This window comes from Palaemon carinicauda, unplaced genomic scaffold (assembly GCF_036898095.1).
Source record: "Palaemon carinicauda isolate YSFRI2023 unplaced genomic scaffold, ASM3689809v2 scaffold105, whole genome shotgun sequence".
In the NCBI taxonomy this organism is placed as follows: domain Eukaryota; kingdom Metazoa; phylum Arthropoda; class Malacostraca; order Decapoda; family Palaemonidae; genus Palaemon; species Palaemon carinicauda.
Window position 1 is genome coordinate 174,417 of NW_027168538.1, and position 26,255 is coordinate 200,671.

General features: G+C 41.1%; 1 protein-coding gene across 1 annotated transcript in view; it reads right to left on the reverse strand.

The window, feature by feature from the left end:
* Nucleotides 1-466: 466 nt before the first annotated feature.
* The window catches only part of LOC137635233 (ATP-binding cassette sub-family F member 3), a 46,825-nt gene continuing 21,036 nt past the window's right edge, over nucleotides 467-26,255 (reverse strand). Inside the window, exons 7-15 of the mRNA XM_068367689.1 lie at nucleotides 25,869-26,027; nucleotides 24,634-24,834; nucleotides 20,176-20,358; nucleotides 11,597-11,770; nucleotides 11,035-11,209; nucleotides 8,741-8,829; nucleotides 5,992-6,083; nucleotides 2,234-2,454; nucleotides 467-741 (exon numbers count right to left, since the gene is read on the reverse strand). Of these exons, the coding sequence (XP_068223790.1) occupies nucleotides 589-741; nucleotides 2,234-2,454; nucleotides 5,992-6,083; nucleotides 8,741-8,829; nucleotides 11,035-11,209; nucleotides 11,597-11,770; nucleotides 20,176-20,358; nucleotides 24,634-24,834; nucleotides 25,869-26,027 (1,447 nt within the window). The 3' untranslated portion in view covers nucleotides 467-588. The remainder of the gene's footprint in view (nucleotides 742-2,233; nucleotides 2,455-5,991; nucleotides 6,084-8,740; nucleotides 8,830-11,034; nucleotides 11,210-11,596; nucleotides 11,771-20,175; nucleotides 20,359-24,633; nucleotides 24,835-25,868; nucleotides 26,028-26,255) is intronic.

The following is a 26,255-nucleotide window of genomic DNA, read 5'->3' on the forward strand; positions in this document are numbered from 1 at the left end:
TACTATTCACTCATTCTCAACACGTCATACTTTGAAGTTCTCTATTGCATTCTGTGTTTAACCCTTTTACCCCCAAAGGACGTACTGGTACGTTTCACAAAACTCATCCCTTTACCCCCAAAGGACGTACTGGTACGTTTCACAAAACTCATCCCTTTACCCCCATGGACGTACCGGTACGTCCTTGCAGAAAATTGCTATTTAAATTTTTGTTTGCATATTTTTGATAATTTTTTGAGAAACTTCAGGCATTTTCCAAGAGAATGAGACCAACCTGACCTCTCTATGATGAAAATTAAGGCTGTTAAAGCAATTTAAAAGAAATTACTGTAAAATGTGCTTGAAAAAAAAATAACCCCTGGGGGTTTAGGGTTGGAAATTTCCAAATAGCCTGGGGGTAAAAGGGTTAACAACCTACAAGGTTCATTACCCAAGTCAAGTGATTACTGAAATTAAAATACATGTATATAAATTACTTTTTATATTATACAATAACCTTTACAATATCTTAAAATGTAAAAAAATTATTGTACATATTTTTTGCAACAGAAATTTGGTGAAATAGACTTTAGCATAACAAAAGTAATTCTATAAAGTAGCTTGGATTTCTTTTTCAACTAAGGTTCTATATTCATCAAAACCGCCTTCCATGCATCGAACTTTCTTGTCGCCACAGACCCAAAGTTCCGTACAGACCATACGGATGAGGCGTTCGTCGTGAGATACCAACACTACGCCTCCCTGAAAATAAAAATGTTTACAGGCAACAAAGATTTAAGTGTTTTTGGGAAGTCTTACAATTTATTGGAGATGACTGCAGCAACAAAAATAGCAATATGATAATAGATATTATTAGTTTCATCATCATCTAAGCCTATTGATGCAAAGGGCCTCGGTTAGATTTCACCAGTTGCCTCTCTCGAGCATTTAAATCAATACTTCTCCACACTTCAAAGTCCTTAGCCCTGTAAGCCTGGGTCTTTCAACCTCTAGTGCCTTGCGGAGCCCAGTTGAAAGGTTGGTAAACTAATCTCTCAAGGGAAGTGCAGAGAGTATGCCCAAACCATCTCCATCTTCCCCTCAAAATGATCTCGTCCACATATGGCACTCGAGTAATCTCATAGTTTTGTTTCTAATCATGTCCTGCCATTTATTCTTCTGAGGGTTTTGCTCTCAAATCTACAAAATCTGTGGGATATTGTTTCATTGTCATACCATGATTCATGTCCATACTGTAACACCGATCTTACTAAACGGATATATAGCCCGATTTTTTATGTAATTTCAGGCGATTTGATATGCAAATTTTACTTGTCTGATTTTCTTTTTTCAATCTTTCATTAAACTCCAATTCTAAAGATCCTGTATTGGAGATCATAGATCCTAAATATTTAAATTATTCCACCTCATTAATCCTTTCTCCTTCCCATGCATTTTCTGTTCTAATCTCCATTTCTTCTATTTATGATCCCAACTTCATGTGATACTTCATGCATTCTGGTAAACAAGCTTTGCAAGTCCTGTGGTGTTCTGCTAATAAGGACAGCGGAATCAGCACACACTTAGCTAATTTCCTGTTACCAGTCCAATCCTTCTCCACCATCCCCGACTTCTAAGCATTATAAAATCCATGAAGAGGATAAACAACATAGGTGACAACACATCCCCTTTGAGTACTCCACTGCTAATCAAATAAATATATTTAAGAGGAATTCCATAACAGTGCTCTTCACAAAATTGGCTGTTGCACACCATCAAAGGCTTTTTCATGGTCCACAAATGCCATCAAAAGTGGATTCTTATATTCTACACATTGCTGTACCACGTCTTATCTTCTCTAAATCCTGCTTGTTCATCTCTCAGCTTTTCATCAATCTTTCTCTCTTCTTGAGAACGAGAATCTTTCTCTCTAGTCTCCTTAAAGCATATCAATATTATTATTAGCTAAGCTACAACCCTAATTTGAAAAGCAGGATGCTATGCCCAAGGGCTCCACCAAGGACAAAATAACCCTGTGAGGACAGGAAATATACCACAAGAGAAGTGATGAACAATTAAAAAATATTTTAAGAACAGTAACATAAAAATATCTTTCATATCTAAACTATATCATGACTTATTACAAATGACAAAATGTGGTGCAGGCTGGGAGTAAATAAACGTTATGGTGACAAATGAGCATCAGACAAAAATTCCGGTCTCCAGAAGTCAACTCGAGTTAATAACACCTTACCTTAAACTTTTGAATGGCTTCTCCTAGAGCCTCTATGGTTTCTATATCCAAATGATTGGTAGGCTCATCAAGAATAAAGAAGTTTGGATTGCCCATACACATTAAAGAAAAGGCTACACGAGACTTCTGCCCTCCAGAGAGACTTGCTAACTGCTGAAGCGCCAAATCTCCGCTGATTCCAAATGATCCAAGTTGACGACGGTACTCTTCTATGTTTTTACCTAATTGGAGAATAATTAAAATAGCATTCAAGAAAAACTTGAAAAAAAAAAAAAAATGTGCTTCAGGTCTTAAACCCTGTTAGTTACAGTATTCATTTTTATATATTAACCCTTTTACCCCCAAAGGACGTACTGGTACGTTTAACAAAACTCATCCTTTTACCCCCATGGACGTACCGGTACGTCCATGCAAAAAACTGCTATTTAAATTTTTTTTTGCATTTTTTTGATAATTTTTTGAGAAACTTCAGGCATTTTCCAAGAGAATGAGACCAACCTGACCTCTCTATGACAAAAATTAGGGAGTTAAGGGTTGGAAATTTCCAAATACCCTGGGGGTAAAAGGGTTAAGTAACATTTATAATGTAATAAGAAACCTGAGTCCAACCTTATAAGTTTAAAACTACTAAAAGTTATCTAGTTGAACTTTGTAATAATATTGATTTAGCTGTACCTAAATTCACTTCACAAACAGGGATCCAACATAGTTTCAATATTTGGTAGTACAGTACTTTGAATTCCAGTGTGAAATTTTTGGGGGGAAGTTAATGTTAGCTGGTTGGATAGCTAAATGGAAGAAAGTAAGTAAGAACAGAGAAGAATATGGAAAAAAGTAAGTAAGAACATTAGAAGAATAAAAAGGGTCCTGCAGCTAGAGAACTTTAGGGGCTGTATATAAATGCCTCTCTTTCTGAAATAACTGCCACTACCCTCTATTGGGGGGAAGGGGTTTATAGCACTAAAATTGATATTTTTCTCAACTTCAACAAGAAATACAATGGTGAATAATATAAAAATTTTCTACGCAACAAGAAATACAATGGTGAAAGATAAAGTTTTCTACAAGGATTATTATGATTAAATTAATGGCCATAATGAACTACCCATTGAAGGTTAGGCCCATCATTGCAAATCATTCGGTGTAATGTAGCCACTACACAATAGTCTTGGCAGCACTTGTTCTTCCTTTCTGCTTTGCCTCCATTACTGATTCCTTTCTCCAATTTTACTGTCCAACCTATTGTAATTCTTACTTCATTGTGTAATTCTTTAGATGCATGCGAACCGAGAAGCCTAAGCACTTGGGATACATAGCCAAATTTGGATTTTATGTAATCTGTAACAATCTCATATGTAGGAGTTTATATGCTTAGCCTGTTGCAAAGTGATTATGAATACAGTCTAAAGAAATTCAAGATAAATAGTATTATATTTAATAAATATATGAAATGGAGAAAGAAAAACAATGAAGCATTTGTAAACCCTTCTGTTTGTCAGCCTGTACTGGTCTAGCTAACTTATTTTAGTTGAGTATTTGATCTTTTGGTTTAATTCTTAACAATATGACTTATACTTGGGCCGTCATTAGATAATTTCCTGGCCATTCATCTTTAGGTTAAGCTCTTAGTAAATTTCGATATCATTCCCTCCAAAGGCAAAATGGACAGGATATTTTTAGATTTGCCTTCTTTGGTAGAAACAAAAGCTAGAAATTTGAAGTCAGTAGATATTGCCGGGTTTAAGTAACCACAGGGAGCTCACGGTAGGCATACATAGAAGCGAGCAATAAGAGAAGGCAAACGTATTTATATTAAGCCCATGAATGGTAGATCAAGGTAATAAATCCTTATTTTCAAAGCAAAACGAAAACACATTATGGGATCTTTTAGTCTAAGGGATACTGGTTACAGAGTAAAACATGTTTGTGAGGTTCGGTTGGTGCGAGCTAACAGCGACCTCTCGAATCTTGTTATCAACAAAGTTTTGAGGACCGTTGTGCTTCTCGAGGCAGTGATGCTTCAGTTTTTCAGGTAATTCATAACCATGGTGTCGGATAGATATATCAGTTCCTCCTTGGGCAAGTTCTGAATTATTTACTGTACAATTAATGTCAACGTGGAAGTCTTTCACCGGAAAATTTTCTTAAAAGACACTTGTGTGTAAAACAGTTTACTAGTGTGTCCCTATTCTCCCTGGGATCAGTATAATCTCTGCAACCATCACGCCATAATTCAAATAAGCTTTGCTTGGAGCGTGCAAGCTTAATGCCTAGCACCTACATTGTGCACTTCATTTGGGAGTGGCTTTTTTCTAAACCTCACAACGTAGTGGCTTTTTTCTAAACCTCGCAACGTTTGGGGTTGCAACAGCTCAGTATATCATGTTTTTTTCGCAGTGCTGATTTTTTTTGGCGCTAGATTTCTCACGCCAAGCATTACAAAGTAAAAAGAATACTTTAAATCTGATTTTGTCAACCAAATAGCAGTTGCGAAATATACTTCAATGCATGTTGGGTGAATACTATATTGAAATAAATTCAATAAATTGTATTTTTAGATGATACAATTAAAAAAAAATTCTCTAAAGAGATTGGAAGAGGAATTTGCGGGCTTCCCTTATGGATTACTATTTTTTGGGAGGAGATAGGATATCAACACTGAAAGATTTGTAAAATTAAGATATGAACTTCTAACAAAAATAGGAAACAGGCAGTCCAATCCATAGTTATCTTTTTTAAGAAGTCATTATTCAGTGCATTCAAATCAGTCTCTCAACATCTTAACTGTTCACTCAGAAAAGAGAGGGGAAGAATAAAAAATGAATTAAAAGAATAATTTATCCTATTCTTCTATATCATGCCCAGCCTCACCTTCCAACTAGTGTTATGTGTTAGCCATCAACAACATAATAGCTGCCAAACATCAACTCCACAGAAACATTTTAGTAAACATTTTAGTGCAAGTACCGCTACTTAGACAAAGCATTAGCAATTTTTACTTTTATGGTAAATATTGTAAAAATTTTTATGGATAAACTTTTTCAAAATAAGAAATTTATTGACACTAATATCGAATACCTTTCACAGAGGCTTTATGGCTAGGCTTGACTTGAGATAGGCTAGGATAAGACTGGTTATATTTCAGCTTATGATAAATATTTTCAGCTTGCAATTGTTTTTTTAAACAAGGTAAACTGAACTAACCAACAACCACAAAGAGAGGGGCAGAAAATATCAGAAATATCAGCAAAGACAAAGGCAATAGCTCGACCAGAATCGAGTGGTCTGTTGTCTGGTGGCACTATGAAAAATGTATTGCATGGGGCAGAAGGGTTGTCCTTTCATATATTTATTTATCAGGTTAACCCTTTTACCCCCAAAAGACGTACTGGTACGTTTCACAAAACTCATCCCTTTACCCCCATGGACGTACTGGTACGTCCTTGCAAAAAAAAGCTATACAAATTTTTTTTTATCATATTTTTGATAATTTTTTGAGAAAATTCAGGCATTTTCCAAGAGAATGAGACCAACCTGATCTCTCTATGACAACAATTAAGGCTGTTAGAGCAATTTAAACAAAAATATACTGCAAAATGTGCTGGGGAAAAAATAACCCCTTGGGGGTTAAGGGTTGGAAATTTCCAAAGAGCCTGGGGGTAAAAGGGTTAAAAACCTCTCAGTTCAAGGATAATACCACTGTGAATGCCAGGTAAAACTGAAATAATCCTTCAAATTATGATTGACCAGTTGCTTACCTGTGTACTTATTTTGTAAGAGTTCTACAGGACATACTCTCATATCTAGCTGATCAACATGATGCTGTGTGAAGTATCCTATCCTTAATGACCTGGAAATGCAAGAGAATCAAAATTAATTTTACAAACATTGCTCTTAAATAAATAAAAAAAAAATAAGTGGGTAACATGGGTATGATAAACGGCAAATAAGATAGAGCAGTACCAGCCCAACTCGGTTGAGTCCCTTGTCAGGCTGGGAGGAATGTAGAGGGGAGACGTCCCCTTTTTAGTTTCATTTGTTTGATGTCGGCTACCCCCCAAAATTGGGGGAAGTGCCTTGGTATATGTATGTATGTATGTAAGATAGAGAGATTTTCTTTAAAAGGTTTATAATTATATACAGTACTGTAAATATATTGTAAACACAAGGTAAAAAATAATTTTAATTCAAATATGATTATATTACAGTACAGTATTTGATCACTGCAAAATCAAGACACATATAGGGAAGAAAACAATGTTATTTGATAATACTAACAGAGGGGCTGAAAAAGATTTTTTTCAAGATCAATTTTCAAACTTTTCAGCATTTCACAAATAAGATTTGACTTTTCTTTGAAGTAAGCAAAGGTCTTTAAATGTGTAAGGCTATATCATAAAATCATGTTTTCATCACTATACTACACAAGTGAATAAATCACTGTATTCCAATGTATTTGTTAGGCTGGGAGGAGCGTAGAGATGAGAGGTCCCCTTTTTTGTTTCATTTGCTTGATGTCGGGTATATGGATGGATGGTAAAGTAGATGATAAATGGCCAAAGGTAAAAAGTGGGATACTGGAGAAAGACACATTATGTATTGTATAAATCACTTTGAATGAAAAGAACTATCTTGAACTATAGAAAGTTGGCCTAATACATACATACATATACCAAGGCACTTCCCCCAATTTTGGGGGGTAGCCGACATCAAACAAATGAAACAGAAAAGGGGACCTCTCCTCTCTACGTTCCTCCCAGCCTAACAAGGGTCTCAACCGAGTTCGGCTGGTACTGCTAGAAAGTTGGCCTAATAGAAGGCCCAAAAGAGAACACAGATGAAGAGGATAAAAGGGTAGTTGGGAAGATGAATAATGGAAAATCCCCAAGACTATTTGTAATAACATGTGACTTAATTCAAGCAGCAGGACAGCAATCATAAGAAAAGCTCGCAGAGGAAGACGTAAGAGACCACAGGAATAAAGAAAAAAGACCCTCACAGTAATACAAAATCAAATACAATATAAAAGGGGAGGCACTGTATTGTGGAAATAACAGAAGACTAAAAAGGATGGTAGAGGAAAATGTAAGCCAAATTGTTAAACTTTATAAATACCACTTTAGCTTCACATCACAGATAAAAAAGGCAGTCTATATAATATGGTATATACAGGAAAAACATCAACCTTAAGAGGGAGGGAGAGATTACAACACATATGTAGATCTTGAAAAGCATTTACCAGTGTAAGGAGACAAATGTTTAAAAGGGCAATAAGAAGATTAAGGCTACCAGTAACTTTCTAAATTAGTAATGATATTAAACCATAATGGTATATCTATAGTAAAGGCACTGACAGGTGTACGGTACCAGAAGAATTTGAGATAAATGGTGGTAATCTTCAAGCATAAACATTGAACCCTTTATTGTTTATTATACTTAGAAAGGAAAGTACAAAGGAATCTGTCATATATGGCATAGCACTGGAGCCCAGGCCATATAGTGCAAGGATGAAATTAGTTCAAAGATGATCAACAGCAAGATGGAAGAAAGGACGCACAGATTGGAAGTAAAGTAGAAGGCTAACAAATTCTAGGAGTTGGATGAAAAAGGAAGGCTATAGATACCATTTAATGATAAGTAATGTACACGTGCGACATGCGCTGATGGCTCTAACCCCATGAAGTAAATACGAAGGACAGCAGTGAAGGGGAGGCCTTAGGGACCACTTTAAGTATATGCCATAGTGTTTACAGCAGAATCTGAAGGAAAGACAGTGGAAATGCTTCAAAGGTGACGAGTAGAATGCAGAGGAGCTGAAATGTTAAGTTTCAAAGATGAGTCAAACGGAGAGGAGAGAAATGAAAATCAAAGTACAATCAGGAAAGTAGCCTTTGGGTTGTGGGAAAGGTTTGGGGTAATGTCAGCATTGCGTGCTGAACATAATAGATGGATCCACGAAAGGTATTGTAGGTTACTATAATGTACAAAGAGTAGGAGATTTTCAGGTGCTAGAATTAATAACAAAAAAAGCAAACGGAAGGGAAAACCTGTTGGGATAGATGGTTCAATTGCCATAATTAATAATAAAAAAAGCAAACAGAAGGGAAAAACCCTGTTGGGATAGATAGACAAGGATGCAATGCTGCAACAGAAATACAAAGGATCAAGATGGCAAGGCTTTTGGTTAAGTTGTTATTAGTAGAGAGCAAATAATTTTCATGGGTAATGAAGGTTGTACTATTGGATGCATCAGAAACCTTAGCACTGACAAAGGAAGGAAAATTTAAATTTCTTTTATAATACAAATTATAAATAAACTATTACAAATGAATAAGTTAAGGAGCTACTGAAAATATTCGTATATCAAACACAAATAGCACTGGACAGGATTCATATGATAATTTAGATAGTAAAGGCAAGGTACAGCAAGATATAATAAGACAAAAGGGAAATCTTTCTGAATTCATACTAATTAAGAAATATCTAACATATGATGCAAAAACTTACCTATTGCAGACTCTATGACCTTTTGTAGGGCTTAATTCTCCTAAAAGGATCTTTAATAATGTAGTTTTTCCTGTACCATTTTCACCAACCTGTGGATAAAGGATTTTGAGAATTATGAACATCTCGATTAAACTACAAAATTAAGTATTATTAAATTCTATAAATGCCATATGCTGCTAAACTACCACCTTTCTCGCTGGTGTCACTGACCAGAAAGTCTTTCTCCTCTAATAATCTTGTAAGTAGAAGCTAATTTCAAAGAAGCCAATCTTTTCCTCACTAACACCTTATTTGTTTGCATCAGCATAATAGGGGATATCTATTGCTAATGCCAGGAGGGAGGAAGGAACATTGTTGGGAAAGCACGGACAAATTTTCTCCCCCCGTCCTTGAAGTGTTATTAGACTCAGAGGCTTGGTTAAACTAATACTGTACTTTTAACTAATTAGGAACTAAAACCATTAGTGTATGTCAAAAAGCTACTATAATTAACTTAAACAAATTAGTGGGTGTCAAAAAGCTGCTAGTCCTCGATCATTAAAATTTTGAACTTTCAAATCATCTTTCCAAGTTAAATGACTTGTGTAGTAAGTTTACTACACAATCAAATGACATACTCAGGCTACCGAGCCTGAGTATAAAAAAGCATTAAATCTTATATGACAAATTATAACTAATTAATAAGAATATGATCAAATTAAAACAATAAGATTGACAATTTTCCCAAACATTATACAGTACGACTTCTTGTTGGTTGAAAATCACAAAAAAATATGCTCAATTGTAAGTGTCATCAAACAATCCCAGTATTCTGTGACTTGGTCATATTTTATATTCATAAAATTACCTTGGATGAAATGGGTGTGACCCATTTAACAATGATAAGGGACTTTAGTGATGCTGATATTAGTAAATACGAAAACCAGATCATACAGTTAAATGTCAACTTTCATAGGTATGGCAAAAACCATTTGTTTTTAATAAACATACTTGATCTTGTTTAATAAATTAGAACATAAAAATCTAAGTCTCCTAGGTTTAATACGGTACTTCATTGTTGTATTGTACATGAATTTAACTTGAAAATTTAAATTACATACTAATACTGTTTTGATTCTTTTCTTATATCCCTATCATATACAGTCAGCCCTCCATATCAGCAGGTTCTTTCTTTGCATTTATGCTTTTTCGCGACACACACAGCCGTTAAAACTATAAAATAAAAAATCACATTCGCGGGTTCGTGAGAAGAACTCTCTTGGCACGATGATTACAAACAGCCCGTGCACCTTTAAACTTGACTCGCTTCACGCCACTTCCCTCTTCACCTAGCACAACATACCATCTCGCACTGACTCAACCTCAGTCCTCAGTCTTGCATTCTCTCTCTCCTCGCGTGTGCATCTCCTACTTTGGTCCTTTTTGAGCAGAATCATGTTTTGATGTAAAAAAGCTATTTATTTGTATAAAGTAGGACATACTCCTGTACAGTGTTTATATTTACCAGGTAATGTAAAGTAGATTACTGTAGATATGCGATTCCCTACAGTACCGTGCAAGAGACGACGCATGCTTCATGACTGCGTAGAACTTTGTACAAAAATTGTTATTGGTTTTTATATAATATATACACTTGGTTAATCTTAAATACAGTATCATTGTATACATCTTGTACAGTACAGTATTACAGTAATGTATAGTATTACACTACAGTATCAGTAAGTGTTATATTAGATAGGAACAACAGTGTTATGTGTCCCGATGACTACTGTAGTGTTTCGTACTATACTGTACAGTACCATAACCTTACCGTGTACATTATAGTGTACATGTGTGCACTTCTACTGTACAACTGAAATGTGTTCAATCATTTATACAATACTTATACTGTGATAGAAACCAAGTAAAAACAATAATAGGCAGTACAGTACTTGGTGTGTTAGTCGACCGCACGTACGCAATGGGCAGCGAGTTGGCAGGGATAGAAGTTATCCTTAATTAGGGCAGAAAGTATTTGTGAATTCTCGGTCTACGCGCATGTCACTGTTTCCTAACCCCCGCTAATAAAGAGGGCCGACTGTATTGTGACTATAACCGCAGTTTGTCATAAGTTAACTGGTGATTCCCTTTGATTGTGAAATCTACTTCAATATACATAAACAAGAATATCATAAGACCAAAAAGCTACAGGAAGAATACTTGATTAAGCATTCTGATTATATACATAACATATACAGACAATACATAGTGTAAAAGGAGGAATATCTTTCCAATTAAATATAAAACATACTCACAATACATATTCTAGAGTTCATGGCAGCAGAGAGATTGACACCTGAGAAAATAACGGTATCTTTCTTGTATTCAAACTGCACTTCATCCAGTTGGAGTATAGGAGTATTGAGTTTTTCAGCCTCTGGGAAACGTAATACTACTCCAGTTTCTTTCTCTACAGGTTTAAGTTCAGGTCTGTAAAATGAAGGCAAAAAGCAATTGTTATACATACATACATATTTTGGGGGGTAACCGACATCAACAAATGAAACAAAAACAAAAAAGGGGACCTCTACTCTCTACGTTCCTCCAGCCTAACAAGGGACTCAACCGAGTTCAGCTGGTACTGCTAGGGTGCCACAGCCCACCCTCCCACATTATCCCTCACAGATGAAGCTTCATAATGCTGAATCCCCTACTGCTGCTACCTCCGCGGTCATCTAAGGCATCGGAGGCAGCAGCAGGGCCTACCGGAACTGCGTCACAATTGTTAAGTATTATAAAACCAATGACTTTATTTGATGTGCTATTGATTTGAATTCAGTTTTATTTGCTTTTAAAGTACTGGATTACCATACTTACAGCTTCTCCAACATCTTGATTTTTGACTGGACCAAAGACGCACGCTTCGCATTGTACCGGAATTTATCAATGAACTCTTGAACATGGGCTCTGAACTGAGCCTGGGCTTCGTATTCTCTCTGCTGATTTTTCTGCCGTTCATTCTTAGTATTAATAAAGTTTTCGTAATTGCCTCTGAAAGAAGGGAAAGCACATTTATTATTATTATTATTACTATCCAAGCTACAACCCTAATTGGAAAAGCAAGATGCTATAAGCCCAGGGGCTCCAATAAGGAAAAATAGCCCAGTGAGGAAAGGAAATAAGGAAATAAATAACTGAAGAGAACAAATTAACAATAAATCATTCTAAAAAAAGCAATGTCAAAAGAAATATGTCATATATAAACTATTAACAACGTCAAAAACAAATATGTCATATATAAACTATAAAAAGACTCATGTCCGTCTGGTCAACAAAAAAGCATTTGCTCCAACTTTGAACTTTTGAAGTTCTACTGATTCAACAACCCGATTAGGAAGATCATTCCACAACTTGGTAAAAGCTGGAATAAAACTTCTAGAGTACTGCGTAGTATTTAACGGAAGTGAATAAATTCTAGGACATTTTCTTATAGCACACACATTTCAGATCTGCAATGAACTAATCCAAATATGACAAATTCGAAGATAATTTGTATTTTTCCTAACCATACAAACCTTAGCTATTTACAAAGGGTATTACTTTTAGCGTAGCTGAAATGGCGAGCCATTAGAATTTAACGAGGGTGTATTACCCCCGCGCTAGTTAGCGGGGGGGTAGGGGAGTGGTAGCTAGCTACCCCTCCTCCCCCTCACACACAGGTGAATACTCACTTTCACTTAGAGGTAGGACTTGTCTTGGGGGACAGGGCTGGCGGGCAAATATGTGTAAATAGCTAAGGTTTGTATGGTTAGGAAAAATACAAATTATCTTCGAATTTGTCATTTGTTCCGTAACCGAAATACAAACCACGCTATTTACAAAGGGTGACTTATCCCTTAGGAAGGGTGGAAAGTCCCCAGCCATACTGGCTTTGGCTTTACCCGGGGACTCAGAATCCGAGTGAGTCGCACTCGAGAAAAGGAGTCCCTGCACCTCACAAGTTCCTTGCACCGCAAGGAACCATGTGGCCTACGTAAGCTTGTGTGTGAAGGAAGAAGTGTGACCCGTCTTAGGCAGTTGACCTGGAGTTCCAGAAGGAACTCTGGGTTAGGACGTTCCCAATACCACCTCGTCAGGGTATGGGGGACGCGACAGTATTGACTCAATACTCGGAACACAAGGAAGCATGGTTTACCTGCAGAGGTTCGAGGTCAGCTATGCAGAGACCAGGATGCTGCTTCCCCGTAGAGGGGATGATGAAGAAAGAAGTAAGGGCCAGACATACTTCTTTCGTTCATGCAGACTAAAACCTGATAACAATGCCCTCAACCTTCTGCTACCTGTCCAAAAAGGAGCCTGAGGTTAGACCAGCTGTTGTGTAGCCACCACAGAGCGATAGAAAACGTATCGAGACTCCTGTGGGTCACGCCCTGCAGGAAGCGGGCTGCGAAGGTCATCAGACGCTTCCAGACTCCAGCTTGTAGCACCTGCGTCACAGAGTAGTATTACTCGAAGGCGAGGGACGTTGCGATGTATCCAACATCGTGCTGTAGGGCGACGTGACGGGGGAGGGTCTGAAGACAGGTCGAGATGAATGTCCTTGAGTCCGGGCTGAAGAGGTATACTGGTGACTCTCCCCCCATGTCCTCCTTGTGTTCCCAAATCGGCTGCAACTGAGGCCAAACTGCAGCTGTTCCCAGCGCTAACCTCTCGATTCCTGTACTGGCAAGAAAGAGAAGGTCTTGGGACATCAGACACAGAATGGAGACTCAAAATCTTGAATGAATCGGACCGAAGGGTCGGGACCCTCAGATTCTGAGTCTAGCCAACAACTCAGGAGCGAGCCTGAATGTTGCCTTCCCCTCTTCCTTAGAAAGGGGGGGAGTAGTAAGAGACCAAGAAGATTGCTTACACACTGGCCGTGGCCAGAGTGAGCAGAAGACCCAAGGCGGAATACAATCCGAGGCCTGTCGTAAAAGGGTCTTGAGAAGATCTCTTAAAGGACTAAAAGTCCGAGCCATGCTCCAAGTTGGAGGTCTTCCTCCGACTAGGGCAGGGACGATCGTAGCTTCGCATGAGCGAGAATAGATCCAGCGGGCAGGAAAAAGTTATTCCTTTAAGCCTGAAGGTCAGGGAAAGGCTGAGCGACAGGCTTCATTGCCAAGAGCGGAAAGGAGTTTCCTCCCGCCGAAAGGCAATAAGACCGTTATTGCTGGAGAAGAGGCCTCACGGGAAGAGGTATATCTCCCACGGCACCAACCACCTTAGACTCTTCACTTTGCCTGGGAGACCCCTGTGGATGACTATCGCAGATGACGCGACCTCCGTACCGCGACTGTAGCGGGTTGTCTCTTCTAGAGGAGGAAGCGTAGTGTCTCCAGGCATGAAGCCGAAGCGACGCCCCGGTTCGGGAGAGATGTCGCAGTGTGGTTGCTTGAGTAGCCTGCGCCGTGGGAGAAGCTCTCCCGGGAGTTCCGTCAGGGGAAGCAGAGGGTCCAGAAACCGTTCTGCGCATAGTCCCAGTGGAGCTCTCCCATTGAAAGGTTGACAGACAACCTGGTTTTGTTGAGACCCATTGTCCGCAGACAAAAAGGAGGGAAGACGCAGGCGTCGAAGTTGTCCCACCATCACCGGAATGCATCTTGCCAGAGTCTCGGGGGAAAACTAGCGGAAGCTTGAGGTTCCAAGCTGTCGCGATCAGGTCCCCCAGATCAGCACTTGCTGGTTACCCAAGGTCAAAGACCCCTAGGTACACTCTCTCTATGAGGCTCTGCTTGGATAGTCTGAGAGAAACATTCCCCTGCCTGGAATGAGAGAGCCGATGGTGGAATTGAGAGAATCTCAATCATCCCGGTATCTCTACTGCAAGATGTGAAGGTGTGAAAATGCGTCCCCTGCTGGTTAGCATGAAGTCGACACGCAACGGGGCGACTTGGCAGGAGCGGTAGGACTGAAGAGGGGCCAGACTAAGGCCCTTAAGCCTGCCTGAATGATGGAGAGGTATCCTTCAGGTCTTGACCATAGGCCTGGACCGGAACATGCCCCCCCCCCTTTCCTTTGACGAGTCCGAGAACCGCATCAAGAATGTGGGGAAAGGACGAGAATATCCACTACCATCAAGAGGCTCCATAGGTCAACACCCATTGCAGGTTTAATAGTTCCGCTGGTCCCATAGGGCCAGGGAGTCCGGTTAAACATTGCCTGAAGCCACCGGAACTTGGATCGCCCCACATGGAACTTATCCTGAGGCGACCGTTCGGACTATAAACGGGTCAATGAGGAAAGAAGAACTAGGAAACGTTCCAAGGTAGGGCTGAAAACTCTGCTTGACTGAGAACAGGTACTGCGACTCTCCTCAGTCTTGCCACAGTCAACCGAAAGGAAGGCTCGGAGGATGTGGTAACAGAATCTGGCGTCCCCAGGTGGTCACCCATCCAAGTGCCGACGTTGCTTAACCTCGCTGGACGGACGAGAAGCGGGGTTTCCAACGTGGTAAGGCGGTTGACTCAATATCATGGCCAGATACTCCAGATGTTGAGGCAGAGGAAGAGAAGGCTCCAAGCAAAATACCATGAGCCCACACTCATGGTCAGCATTCGGAAGCTTTTCCCGGCGCTGAAGAAGGTCGAAACCCGAGCCTACCGGAGTTGACCAGCCCTCCAAACAGCAGAGGAGGCGGAAGTCTGCACCTGAGCGGCCAAGAGGAAGGCAGGGAGAGTTCTCTGGGGAAACAAACCTGCTATGCCACGGCGGGATAGCCACACTGCATCATAAGCAGGAATACTTGCAGTTTAGGCTGAATTCGACGAGCACCCTGGAAGATGGATGGAATGGAAACTGAAAGTACCCGTCCTTCCGATCCAGGGTTAAAGGAGTCCTGTCGCCTCGTTACCAGTCTGATCGATTCTGCTGGTCTACGCTGGCCGAAGTTTGTTCGACAAACTTGATCAGGGCTGAGAGGTCGACTATGGACATCCCCTCTCAGATCCTTCCTTACAAGAAAGGATCGACTGAGGGGGCCGGGGGTGAAGCCGTCGATGATCCTAAGGAAGACCTTCGCCTAAGGTATGGATCATTCTGCCCAACCGGGCAACTCTGCTGATGCTATGGCATAGAGGTTCAGAGACACTGAATTCGCTGACAGAGACGGCAGGCGCGATATCCTTGGCTACTCACAGAGATTGTGCGGGAATGGGCATCGGGAAGCTGTCATTCGGATGAGTAATTTAAGCATCCTCCCAGCGAAAAAACCTGCAATCCTAGAGTTCGTGAACTCCTTTTAGGACTATGCCCCCCCGGGGGAGTCTCCCGTGCCATCTGTTCCTGACAGGAGGAAACTGCAATTGGACACCTTGTCCCAGTTGTCGTAGCCGATAACTTAGGCCGACGTGGTTGAAAGAAAAGGGAGCTGGAGCCCTGCAGAGTCTGGAAGAAAGCGCCTTGGAGGAGTGAAACCGGAAGTCGATTTACTCCGCACAGCAGATGTTTAAGTCTCTGTCCTTGGGCAAAGACAAAACTCTTCTCAAGGATGGAAGGGTGTCTGAGGTCGTTGACCTCCACAGATGAGACACCCGAAGGAAGCCTTCAGTCAGTGCGTCCAGATGGTAAAACATCGAGCTTGTCCGCAAGTAGATACTTAACGACGAAAGGCCAAGGTGCCTGAGCTCGAGAGGAGGAAAGTACCCTTGATCTTCCTGTAGCTTCCTTGAACCAAACCTCGGGCCGTAACCGAGGAGGGAAAGAACCTGGTAAGCTCCCAGAGGAAGAGGTAAGCAGTCACCCCTTGTCCGATGGAGAAATCTTCAACGGAAAGCCCCCCCGCCAAAAATCCTTCCAGGGCGGGAGAAGGAGAGAGTACTCGTGCAGGAGAGGGGACCCTCGAGACCGACCTCTTGGGAACCAACTTCGCCCTGGGGGAAGTCACCACGAAGTCCACTCCTCTCTTTCTCTTCAGCGTAGGAGAGACAGCCGCTGGTTTGTTACCCTGGCCGGTGAGTGCTGGTTTCATAACCCTCATTAACGCCCGTGCCAGCGGATCAAACCATGTCTGCTGCTCCAAGGACACAGAGTCCGAAATCCTCGCTAAGGTGAAAGGGATCGGGCGATCCTTTGGAGAGGACACGACGGTTCCTGCCTGAAAAGAAGGTGGGAAGAATGCTGTACTGACCTGTCTTCGTCCTGCACTACCAACCTGTGCTTGGATGGAGGTGATCCCGAGTGCCGCCTAGGAGCACGCGTCCCTGCTGCTACCACCGGCTGTGGAATTCGCCGCGAACTATGGTCGCGCGAGGGCGAACGGTCGCGCAAAGGCGAATGGTCGCGCGGGCGCACAGGCGAGCGGTCGCGCGGGCGCGCAGGCGAGCGGTCGCGAGGGCGCGCAGGCGAGCGATCGCGCGGGCGCGCAGGCGAGCGATCGCGCGGGCGCGCAGGCGAGCGATCGCGCGGGCGCGCCGGCGAGCGATCGCGCGGGCGCGCAGGCGAGCGATCGCGCGGGCGCGCAGGCGAGCGATCGCGCGGGCGCGCAGGCGAGCGATCGCGCGGGCGCGCAGGGGAATGGGCGTGACGGCGAGGGATCGTGCTGCCGCGTAGGTGAAGAAGATCGCTGGCGGTAAGCGATGGCGAGCAGCATGTGTAGGTGAATGATCGCGTGATAGGGTGCGATGGTGATCAGCATCCGCAAGAGGGCGAGCGTTCAGGGTTGTGCGATGAGGAGCAGCATGCGTAAGCGGGCTATCGTGCAGGGTTGTGCGATGGCGAGCAGCATGCGCAGGTGAATGATCGCGTGAAAGGGTGCGATGGTGATCAGCATCTGCAGGAGGGCGATCGTTCAGGGTGGTGCGATGAGGAGCAGCATGCGTAAGCGGCCAATCGTTCAGGGTTGTGCGATGGCGAGCAGCATGCGCAGGTGAATGATCGCGTGAAAGGGTGCGATGGTGATCAGCATCTGCAGGAGGGCGATCGTTCAGGGTTGTGCGATGAGGAGCAGCATGCGTAAGCGGGCAATCGTTCAGGGTTGTGCGATGGCGAGCAGCATGCGCAGGTGAATGATCGTGAAAGGGTGCGATGGTGATCAGCATCTGCAGGAGGGCGATCGTTCAGGGTGGTGCGATGAGGAGCAGCATGCGTAAGCGGGCAATCGTTCAGGGTTGTGCGATGGCGAGCAGCATCTGCAGTTGAGGGTCGCGCGATGGCGGTCAGCATCTGCAGTTGAGGGTCGCGCGATGGCGGTCAGCATCTGCAGTTGAGGGTCGCGCGATGGCGGTCAGCATCTGCAGTTGAGGGTCGCGCGATGGCGGTCAGCATCTGCAGTTGAGGGTCGCGCGATGGCGGTCAGCATCTGCAGTTGAGGGTCGCGCGATGGCGATCAGCATCCGTAGTTGAGCTAGTAGCTGGCGAACCATGTTCCTTCAGAAGTGTTGGAGAACGTTGGCGTGCCAGCTGTAACACACGTGGGCGATCTGGAGATCGCTGGCGAGCTGATGATCGCTGACGAGCGGACGATCGCTGGCGAGCTGATGATCGCTGACGAGCTGATGATCGCTGACGAGCTGATGATCGCTGACGAGCAGAAGGCTACGCGTGGAAGCCTGCGCAAAGAAGAAGAGTCCTTGACCCCGACCTGAACCGAAGTTCTAGATCGCGAGGGCGAACGTGGGCGCACAGGGCACGTAACAGGAACCACAGGGAAGATCATCTTGAAAGCGCTGACGAACAGGAGAGCGCTGACGAACAGAAGGGCGCGCAGGGAAACCCTGACACGCAAGGGAAGAACCCCCGTGGGGGCAACCCTTTGCCCCGAAGGGATCGTTGTCCGCCGGGAGACTGATGTCCGTCGGAAGACCGCTGTCCGTCGGGAAGACCGTTGTCCGTCGGGAAGACCGTTGCCCGTCGGAAGACGAGATTAGACTGCTGTCCATCTGCACCAAGACGGAAGATCGAGAAAAAGAAGTTGTAGGCTGCAAACGGAGATTCAAAAAGGCGCCTCAAGCACCCTTATAGGGAGATGAGAGGCCCTTACGACGAGGCGGACGGAGGGCCTTACGGCGAGGGAGGCCAACAGCAACAGCAACAGAAGAAACCTCCGAAGAGGAGTCTCTATGAGTGTACTCTCTCGCGAACGAAAGAGAAACACTTCGTGGAAGAGACTGGTCAGCCAGTGACCTAAGAGGGGCAATCCTCCGAAGAGGAGCTCCTGCAGTTGCCCAGCCCCTTGAGCGAAACTGCAGGTGCGACCGCTCAGCACCAAGAGCATAGTCGCACGAAAAAAAGGCAAGAGAAGAACCCCCCAAAAGAGGAAAAGCTCAAGCCTGGACAGGAAAAAAAACTTCCCTCGGAAGGAAAGTTATCCGCCCAAGGAGGCAAGCCTCCTGACTGTTCTAAAATGAACTGGAGAGCTGTCCGTCGACACGGGAGTACTACCAGTAGAAGGAGACACGCCCCTGACGACAATACAAGGGGGGAGGCAGCAACAGCCGAATCCCCAGGACTCAACCAGACAGCTCACACCGTTGCTATATTACAGAAACGAACTAGATCGGTAACTGTAAAAAAATAAAACAAATAATATTAGTACACATTCATTCCCCCGGGAAGGCTCCTAAGAGGAATCCCGAGGAAAAGGAACAAGAATTACACAACAGGCACGTGCCCTCACAACCACTTACACTCGCGGAAGGAGAGCTGTAACCAAAACAGAATTATAACAATTATAATTATGTAACTATGTAATTATGTAATTTAAAAATGAATGAACACTAAAGAAAAAAACGAAAACCCCGAAAGGAATCGTTCTACAAGCTGAAAAATTAACAACTACAATTAGATTCATAAACTAATTGAGACAAAATGTACGGCGTAGCAACCCCACCCACACGGGAAGGAAGCTACAAGGGCGTAGTAAAACATAGTAAAAGGGTGAACGACCTCAAGAGAGAGAGAGAGAGAAAGACCGAAGTCAAACTCGATCGCAACCCATAAAATTAGGCCGTGGTGGCCTAACTGCCGAGGCCTCCACGTAGATATCGTACACTACACACACACATCTGAAAAGGAAACTTACTTATTTCTATACTCAAATATATATACAAACATGAAAACATGTTTACATATATATTGAGTAAAAGAAAAGTAAGCGATTAAGTAAAGACAAAACAGACAATGGCTGCCAAGCGAGGACCAAGACAGAGACGTCTGTCACAGTCCGAGCCAAAAGTGAAAGTGAGTATTCACCTGTGTGTGAGGGGGAGGAGGGGTAGCTAGCTACCACTCCCCTACCCCCCCGCTAACTAGCGCGGGGGTAATACACCCTCGTTAAATTCTAATGGCTCGCCATTTCAGCTACGCTAAAAGTAATACCCTTTGTAAATAGCGTGGTTTGTATTTCGGTTACGGAACAAATAATCTTTTTCATATATTGTAAGGTACAAAATGAAATATGAAACAAATATATATCTTACTTATATGTGTCTATGGTCTGAGTGTGAAGATGCAGCACGTCGGTTGGGACAATATCCAGAAAATGACGATCGTGAGAGACCACTAAGAGTGTCGTTGGCCATCCCATGAGGTAATTCTCTAACCAAATAATGGCTTTCATGTCCAACATGTTAGTAGGTTCATCAAGTAACAATAAATCAGGTCTGAAAAACAAAATCAATTCGTCATATCTAAAATGGTGATTAAAAAGGCATCAATTCTGACTTCTATCAATACATACATACATACAGTACATATACCAAGGCACTTCCCCCAATTTTGGGGGGTAGCTTACATCAACAATTGAAACAAAACAAAAAAAGGGACCTCTACTCTTTACGTTCCTCCCAGCCTAACAAGGGACTCAACCGAGTTCAGCTGGTACTGCTAGGGTTCCACAGCCCACCCTCCCACATTATCCACCACAGATGAAGCTTCATAATGCTGAATTCTATCAATAGAAGCGTTTAATAATAAAAAAATGATTTCTTCATAAAACCTCATCAATCATAGGGATCCCTAATATGCTGACTTAACCCTTTTACCCCCAAGGTAAGGTTAAATTTCGAGCACATTTTGCTATATATATTTTTTAAATTGCTCTGACAGCCTTAATTTTTGTCATAGAGAGGTCATGTTGGTCTCATTCTTTTGGAAAATGCCTGAAGTTTCTCATAAAGTTATCAAAAATATATAAATAACGTGTTTTGCAAGAACGTACCGGTACGTCCTTTGGGGGCGAAAGGGCTAATATATCCAGATGTGTATTTTTAAGCATTGTAAACAAAATAATTGGAGTAGCTAAATTAAACATTACACATACACAACTGATGCATAGATAGATTAGCAGTAACTACTTTCTCAATGTTATAGATGAGACCACATTAACCCTTTTACCCCAGGATATTTGGAACTTTCCAACCCTTAATCCCCAGGCGGTTTCTTTTTTCAAGCACACTTTGCAATATATATTTTTTAAATTGCTCTAACCGCCTTAATTTTCATCATAGAGAGGTCAGGTTGATCTCATTCTTTAGGAAAATGCCTGAAGTTTCTCATAAAGTTATCAAAAATATGCAAAAAAAAATGTAAATAGCATTTTTTTGCCAGGACGTACCTGTACGTCCATCGGGGTAAAGGGATGAGTTTTGTGGAACGTACCAGTATGTCCATTGGGGGTAAAAGGGTTAACAAGACAATGGGAGATGAACAATTTTGTCAATATTAATAGCCAAGCTACAAGGCCAATTGGAGAAGCAGAATGTTGCAAGCCCAAGGGCTAGCTCCAATAGTGAAAGCAGCCCAGTGCAGAAAGGAAATTAAGAAGAACAGTGCAGTACTGTAATGAACAAACTATAAATGAGAAAGAATAAAACATTGAGGTCAGTAACTACGTTAAATAGACAAGTCACATATAAACCATGAAATGAGACTGACGTCAACCTGTACAACAGAAAAACATATTCAACAAGTTTGAATTTCTAAAATATCCAGATTAGATTCAACTACCAAATTAGGAAGATGTTTCTACATTCTCGTCACAGCTGGAATATAATTTATAGCAGACTGTACTGAGTAGTATTAACCAATATAATGGAGAAGTCAAGGCTGTAAGAATTAACTGCATGCCCTTAGATCTAACTGCAAAGGATGGTCAGAATTGCGAAAATTATTATACATGTACTGAGAACTAACTGAATGATGGTGACAGAGTTTAATATCCAAATCAGGGATAAGGAGTTTAATAGACCAAAAGTTTTTGCCAAAAATTTAAGATGTGAGTCGTCAGCTGAAGTTCAGCAATGTAAAAAATATTCAAAACAAGGTAAAATTAAAAAATCTCAGAATAGATGATCGCTAAAAATCTTTGAATGTAATTGTTGGGTTTGTAAGAAAAGGAGTGTTTTGTTTTTTCCATCACAAGCCCATAAATCATACTTTAAATCAATGACAAGTAAGGGATGTTGGCCTAACTGGTTCTGCAGATGTCATCATACACAATGATGTAGGAACAGTATTATTATTATTATCATTACTAGCCAAGCTACAACCCTAGTTGGAAAAGCAAGATGCTATAAGCCCAAGGGCTCCAACAGGGAAAAATAGCCTAGTGAGGAAAGGAAATAAGGAAATAAATAAATGATGAGAATAAATTAACAATATATCATTCTAAAAACAATAACAGCGTCAAAACAGATATGTCCTACATAAACTATTAACAACGTCAAAAACAGATATAGCAACAGCATCAGAAATGACTGCTAAGCACAGAAAGCAGAAAAACACGAGCAAGTGGTATATCGGGTAAAGCAATAGCCATGGATACAAGTAAGGTTAGTAATGGAAGATGAGCTGCAGGTACCAGTACAGCAGGTAACCAAAGGCAAGGATATGTTGACAGTTCAGAAAACAAGAGGTAAAACAAAGAGCTAACGTGGCTGACATAATTTAGAATTCATAAGGATGCTTTATCCAAATAGCTGGAACAGTAAGAGTAACACAAAACAATCATCTGTGTAGCAAGGACAACATTAAATCTTATTAGATATCTGCTGCCACCTAGGCCAACAAGTCATAATAGGAAAATAAAACTTCATGTCCGCGGAAGTAACACAACTTGGCATGAACATTGATATCACCAAGAAGTTGAAATTCACAAGTCTCTCCTCGGCAGATATAGGATTCACCCTCTCAAACTTAAATTAGTGAAATGAAAGAAGGAAATGTCCACGCAGAGTAAATTCCTGGTCCAGATAACAGCGAATGTAAATATGCCTTAAAGGAATCCTATGATGAAGAGACAAAACCTGAGATAGGGAGTCCCAACGACTCTAGAGAAAGCAGAGCTCCTCTTATTCAGATGTCTAATCAGGGTTATAGAGCTCACATGTTGGGCCTTCAGGCTGATTACTTAGGGTTACCATCAGAGGCACATCAATGTCATGGAGTGACAAGTAATTTTCTTAGACCCCTCAAGCCTTTGTCCTTGGAAAGTAAATATGTCAAAATAATGTTTGAGAAAATTGGTCATGAACTATCTAGATAATCAAGGTAGTACTTATTCATAAGGATTGTTACCTAGCAGTAGAATTTTCCCTTGGGCAGAAAAACGTTAAGATAAAAGGGTACAAGGACATTCATACCAAGTAAGGATTCTTTATAATTGATGGGTTTGTGATGTAAACAAAATCAGAAAACAACTACTACATATAATATTGGGGTTACAAAAATTCAATAAAATCTAGTCAAGTTAACTTAAGTGTTAATTTTCACCTCTGTAGATTTGGCTACAAGATGACAGAAGAGTTCAATCCAGACTATTTGTCTATATTAACTTTATGGGGGCTCAAATATTCTAAATTACATAGGATTCTACAAAGGTCAAGACCTTGACCTTGACCTTACTTAGAGAACTGTTTTAAGTCTTCCTAGAGATTTTTTAGGGAATTCAAATACTTCTACTCCTCACACACAATAATGCCAGGCTTTTCATCTTGTTTCTGTTATTTTTCCACCATTAATTATGAAACCAAATGCATTACAAGAAAAGGTTCCCACTATCAATTTCCTTATATACTATCTGCTTTGAATGAATGAATGTATGCCTTCCCTTCTTCAAAGTCACAGATTTATATCAAGAAAATAGAGGCCACAATATTTTATGACTATATCTATTGAATGCCCCAAATGTCAACATTGAAGATACATAATTGGTGTGGGTCCATCAGAAATCTTCCATAACAAGAAAAGCTCTATACTGTACATCAATTTTTTGGAGACCACAATTGAAGCAATACTGCATCCATATACTGTATTGCTATTTTACCACAGTCAAGCCTTTATAAGCAGGAAGAGGATGCCAATTAAAAGGTGGTTCAAAATGGTTCTTTTATCCAAGGCCATTGTGCAAAATTGTGTCATGGGTAAGGATACAATAGTTAAGTTTGCCCATTATTAAAAAAGTTAACCCTTTTACCCCCAGGCTATTTGGAAATTTCCAACCCTTAACCCCCAGGGGGTTATTTTTTTCCCAGCACATTTTGCAGTACAGGTATATTTTTTTTAAATTGCTCTAACAGCCTTAATTTTTGTCATAGAGAGGTAAGGTTGGTCTCATTCTCTTGGAAAATGCCTGAATTTTCTCAAAAAATTATCAAAAATATGAAAAAAAAAATTTTATAGCATTTTTTTGCAAGGACGTACCGGTACGTCCATGGGGGTAAAGGGATGGCTTTAGTGAAACGTACCAGTACGTCCTTTGGGGGTAAAAGGGTTAATACCAAGAATACAGCACCACTAGAATTTCTGAGTGCATTAAGTAACATGTATATAGAAGATATTTCTTCTGCCCCTGTTCAAATATTAAAATAAATATCTGCAAATGGCAATTCATTTAAAAGAAAAAAAAAAAAAAAGACAACACATCAAGTTGAACTTACTGGGAGAACAGGGCCCTGGCTAATGCTATTCTCATTCTCCAACCACCAGAAAATTCTCTCGTCTTTCTCGTCTGCATTTCAGGATTAAACCCAAGACCGCTAAGAATGACGCTTGCTTTAGCCGGTGCCTTATCTGCTTCTATGGCCTGCAACTCGGCATATACTTCTGATAACTGACTTGATAACGTTTCATCGGGATCTCTGTTGAAAAGGTCAATTAGGTCATTCGCATCACTTGAAAATAAAAAGAGCGGGGTAAGTCTAATAATATATGCATACAAAAAGACATTGAATTTTTTTATATATTCAAAATTATCTCAATAATCTCTAAGGAAATAATTTTACAATCTGAGATGAGGTGGAAAATATGAAAAGCTGTTTTAGGTAAAACAAAGCAGATGAGCAAGGAATAAATCTCATGTTGGTATACACATCTTCCAATGCGATTATCCTCTTACCAGGTGACATTTAAGGTTTCCGTAATTAGAATGTAATAATCATATCTTCAATCTACATTATTACAGTTTTTAATTCTTTACTAAAAGTTAAATCACCAACTTTGAAATAATACAATTCTGTTTCTGGATTCACTTTCAGAAATATTTTTCAGTACAAAATAAATAATTCCTTACACCTTCATATTCATAAAGAGAATTACCATCAGTAATGTGTAGTAGATTGAAGAGATCACAGAACTGCACGGCGAGACTTAAATAGGAGCTGTTCTTAGATATAAATTTAAAATGGAACAAATTAAAGATAAATTTAGCTATTCAGGGAGCAGAAACCACGCAATATGAGAGAGAGAGAGAGAGAGAGAGAGAGAGAGAGAGAGAGAGAGAGAGAGAGAGAGAGAGAGAGAGAGAGAGAGAGAGAGAGAGAGAGAGAGGAGAGAGAGAGAGGAGAGAGGAGAGAGAGAGAGGAGAGAGAGGAGAGAGAGGAGAGAGAGAGGAGAGAGAGAGAGAGAGAGAGAGAGAGAGAGAGAGAGGAGAGAGGAGAGGAGAGAGAGAGAGAGAGAGAGAGAGAGAGAGAGAGAGAGAGAGAGAGAGAGAGAGAGAGAGAGAGAGAGAGAGAGAGAGAGAGAGAGAGAGCATCTAATTTCTCTTTTTGTACAGGTATACTGTATACAGTAGTACAGTACATATCATTGATCAACTTTAAAATTCACACCTTTCTTCCTTCCCCTTGCTTTCTATAATCTAATTACATTATGAATAACCAATTAATAACATTACCCCTGTGCTATTCTAGCTTGTATTTCCTTTTCCTTTTGAATTAGTGTGTTTCGCTGAATATCGCACTCCAGTACACTTTCTAAGGCTATTGTGTCGTCACCCGTCACCTCCTGCTCGACATGCAAAACCGACACGTGACTGGGGATACGTAGCGATCGACTGAAAAGAAAAAATTGTATTAAAAAGAAGTCAATTATTTTTAGAATCTGTACATTGAAATTAGGGAAACTACTTCAACTACTGTACCTGTATAACTATTTACATAACTGTATTATGTACGGTACTTCAAAACTAAATTTTCTAAATGTACTTTTCTCCCCAGGTTTTTTACCTTGAATAAAATCTTGTAAATACCAGTAATAACTTAGCTAACTATACTCAATTCTT